We start from the raw sequence: 3,989 nt of genomic DNA, 5'->3' as shown, positions 1-3,989 counted from the left end.
GGTTTTGGTGTGTGATGACAGACCCCGTTACAGAGTCATTAACTGTGTGGTGTCCTGGGGGGCTCGGGGTGGGGGTCCCTCTCAGCCATGTGCTCCTGCTGACGGTAGGTGTGTCTGTGCTGCTCGCTGAGCCTTTCTTTTCCTTTCAGGTTTTGTGAATCATGGAGAAGTTTGGCATGAACTTTGGAGGTGGCCCCAGTAAAAAAGATCTTCTGGAGACTATTGAGTCACAGAAGAAGCAGCTGCTTCAGTACCAGGTTCGGCTGAAGGATGTTGTCAGAGCCTACAAGAGCCTCCTGAAGGAGAAGGAAGCCTTGGAAGCCAGCTTGAAAGTGTTGTCGGTGTCTCACGAGGCAGATCTTGGCTTGAGTGGAGCTCAGCCTGTGCCGAGCTCCAGCTCCTCCTTTGCCGATTCTGCCGATGACAGGAGCTCGGTTCACAGCGAGGACAGCGTGGGGACAGCTACCAGTGCCGACACTGCTGCCAGTCTGGCCAGTACCAAGGGCGAAGCAGGGCCTGAGGATGACAAGTCTGTGGCGGCCGCTTCCTCTCTTAAATCAGAAGAGACGAGTGGTTCGGAGAGCGGCGTCAGCACGAGCAGCGGGGATGTGTCAGCTGGCGAGGCTGATAAGAGAGTGCTCCAGCTGAAGACTCAGCTGGCCACCTTGACCACTGCTCTGTCCACAGTCACGCAGGAGAAGTCCCGCATGGAAGCCTCCTACCAAGCAGACAAGAAGAAGATGAAGCAGGACCTGGATGACGCCATGAAGAAAGCAGAGGACGAGACTGAGAAGTTGGAGACGGAGCTGAAGTCTGTCCAGGAACAGCTAGCTGAGACCAAAGCTCGTCTGATCACGCAGCAGCACGACCGAGCCCAGGAGCAGGGTGACCACGCTGTCATGCTGCGAGAGCTGCAGAAGCTGCTGCAGAACGAGAGGACTTTGCGGCAGGACGCGGAGCTGAAGCTGGAGGAGACCAGGGAGGTGTTGGCCGGGAGAGCGTGTGTGGCCGACCGCGCCGAGGGGTACGAGCTGCAGATCAAGCAGCTGAGCCAGGAGGTGGAAGACCTGAAGAAAGAGCTTCAGGCTGTGCAGGAGGAGAACAAGCAGCCGGATCCCCGCATACAGGATCTGCAGGAGGAGATGGCCAGCCTGAAGAACCACTTCCAAGTGCAGCTGTTGCAAGAAATGAAGAAGGTAATTCCCTGTCCGGGTCCCAGAGCAGCTCGCTCTGGGGGATGTCTCGGCAGTGGCTGGGGCAGGGTTTGGGGCTGGAGGAGCACAAATTCCCCTTCCCGGTCCCCCAGAGTGCGAGAGGTTTGAAATAGGTGAGAGCATCATGGCTTTGGTGGGGTGATAGTCCCCAAGGAGGGTAAGAGCTGTTTGTGATTCAGTGTATACGTCATGTTAACCCGGGAGCGGTGACCGTCGGGTTTGGGAGCAGCCTTTGGGGTGACGATACGGTGACTGTCCTCTGCGGTGTCACTTAGTTCTGGACATGTTACCGTCGGGTGTGACAGTGGCTGAGCGTGGGAGGAGAGGCCTCTCCTCTGCCTCACCCCAGGTACAATGCAGGGTACGACACAGGAGCTCCTAAAAAGAAAGAAAAAAGGTAAATAGAGGGGAAAGGCTCTGCCTGAGTGCGTGCAGGGGGAGAGCCAAGAGCTGGAAAGGGGGTGGGCTGGAAAAGAGGAACCAGTGTAACCCTGCAGGCTGCAGGGCAATGTGTGGGGCTGGCACCAGGAGCAGAATTTGCGTCGGGAAACACTCTGGAGTGGGATCTTCCTCATCTCCATGCACTCTGGAACAAGTTTTCTTCTTTCTCATCTGAAGCATCAGGATGGTTTAATGTGATTTACAGAAGTGGTCTCTCACAGCTTCTCTCGGTGGGGGTGAGGGTGGCCTGACTCTGGCTGGGTTTTGGTTGATGATGGTGATTGTCAGGTGCTGCTCTTGTCCAGAGTACCCGCAAGTCGGACCTCGATGGCTGTAAAAGCTGTGAACAGCAGGTGTTTGCTGTAGCTACTCAGAAACCACTGAATTCTGTTAATATCCGTGCAGCGAAGCGTAGCATTGAAGTAAATTGCAGTTAGATGTGTGAAAGCTTTAGAGCTTTAAAAAAAAAAATCTGTAGCAGATTGTGACGTGAGTTTGGTGTTTCCCACCTCCCCGCACACCTCCAGCAGTGCGGATAGTGCTGGTCCCAGGAACTCTGCAGAGCAGGGAACAAAAGCAACAATGCTTTTAGTTTATTTTATCCCGAAATAAACAAATATCCCAAAAGGTGCTGTGGCTTGTATGGGGTTCTCGGGAACAGGACGGCCGTGCACTTTTTTGGAGCTGAGCAGAGCAGAATTATGCCCCCGTGTAAACCACAGCCCCCCTGCCCTGAGCGCGGAGCTAACCTAACCCTCCCTGTCTCTCTGCTCTCAGACAGCGCAGGCAGAGGAGCAGCTCCGCCAGCACGCCCAGATGGAGGAGCGGCGCGTGGCCGACCTGGAGGGACAAGTCTCCGAAGTGTCGGAACTGCTCGGCACTTACGAAAAAGCCAAGCAGAAGGACCAAGCGGTCATTCAGAAGCTCAAGGACCGCATCGTCCAGTTGGACCTGGAGAACAAAACCCTGGCCATCGCCGCCTCCAGCCGATCCCCTGTCGATATGCACGTGGAAGAAGCCAATCTTGATGTTAATGTTCTGAAGGATAAGATGGAGAAGCTGAAGAAGCTCTTGCAGGCGGCAGCAAAGAAGAGCCAGCCCGCTCTGGACATTGAGAAGCTGTGTGAGCTGGAGCTGCCCAAGGGCACCGAGGCTGGGGACGGCGAGAAGGCCACCGCTCTGTACTACCAGCAGGAGCTGAAGCAGCTGAAGGAAGAGTTTGAAAGGTACAAGATGAGGGCTCAAGTGGTTCTCAAGAACAAGTCGGCCAAAGACGGTAATGTGGCTAAAGAACTGGAGGAAGCTCAGGAGCAGCTGGCTGACCTGAAAGAGAAATACGTCGTGCTTCAGCTGTCCGCTGACGAGATGGAGAAGCAGCACCAGCAAGCCATGGAAGCCAAGAGGCAAGAGCTGTCGCAGCTGCAGCAGGTCCACAGGCAGGAATTGGAGCGCTGCCAGCTGGAGTACAGGGAACGGGCTCTGAAGCTGGAGGAGGAGATGCACAAGCAGCGGGACCGAGCGCTGGCGGTGCTGGCAGAGAAGGACCAAGAGCTGGAGCAGCTGAGATCCATCGCATTGCCTTACGGGCTTCAAGGACCCAAAAACTACCTCGCGTCAGGGACCGACACTGCAAGCAACAGCTCCCCAGGTAACGATTCCTCCGAGATTCTCCCCCAGGCTCTTCATCTCTCCGCCACCAGCGAGCCCACCTTCTTCTTGTATGCGGAGCAGCTGGCTCGCAAAGAAGTGGAAATTGCGGCGCTGAGGAAGCAGAAGCACAAGCTGGAAATGCAAGTTCACCAGCTGCAGGAGAAAATCTTGGTTGAAGAAGAGAAGCACCAGGAAGAGGTATCCGCTCTTCAGAGCGAAATCGAGAAGAACTTCAGAGACAAGAGCAGGGAGGGAGCCAACCTGGAATACCTCAAAAACATTGTCTATAGATTTTTGACACTGCCAGATTCTCTGGGGCGCCAGCAGACTCTCACTGCCATACTGACTATTCTGCATTTCAGCCCTGAAGAGAAGCAAGCTGTGACAAAACAGTCGGCTTACAGCAGCTGGTGGCTTTCTGGGAAGAGATGAGGTGGTAGTTTATGTTCCAATCTCCTTTTGCATCGTAACATGTTTCTGGTTATTAACCCAGGCCACTTCACTCGTGGTGTGACCTCATTCCAACAGTGTGATGGAGCAGGGAGCTTTTGGCAAAGAATTGGGCTTAAACTAATGCTCTTGGGACTAATTTAAAGTACGATTGTGCCAACAATCCCAGCAGGATCACAGTGCTCTCCGTCTCTGCTGGGAGGAGGTGCTAAAATGACATAAGACAAAGAGCTG

The 3,989-nt window shown here is 54.6% G+C and overlaps 1 protein-coding gene across 1 annotated transcript; it reads left to right on the top strand.

Annotated features, from left to right (window-relative positions):
* Positions 1–161: 161 nt before the first annotated feature.
* GCC1 (GRIP and coiled-coil domain containing 1) lies at positions 162–3,739 on the top strand. The gene is made up of 2 exons (XM_010080582.1): positions 162–1,196; positions 2,433–3,739. The coding sequence occupies exons 1-2, from the start codon at positions 162–164 to the stop codon at positions 3,735–3,737; spliced, it is 2,340 nt and encodes a 779-aa protein (XP_010078884.1). The 3' UTR covers positions 3,738–3,739.
* Positions 3,740–3,989: the final 250 nt, after the last annotated feature.

Source organism: Pterocles gutturalis, unplaced genomic scaffold (assembly GCF_000699245.1).
Source record: "Pterocles gutturalis isolate BGI_N339 unplaced genomic scaffold, ASM69924v1 scaffold24304, whole genome shotgun sequence".
Lineage (NCBI taxonomy): Eukaryota > Metazoa > Chordata > Aves > Pterocliformes > Pteroclidae > Pterocles > Pterocles gutturalis.
The sequence above is the reverse complement of the archived record's forward strand: the minus strand, read 5'-3'. Positions and strand labels throughout refer to the sequence as shown.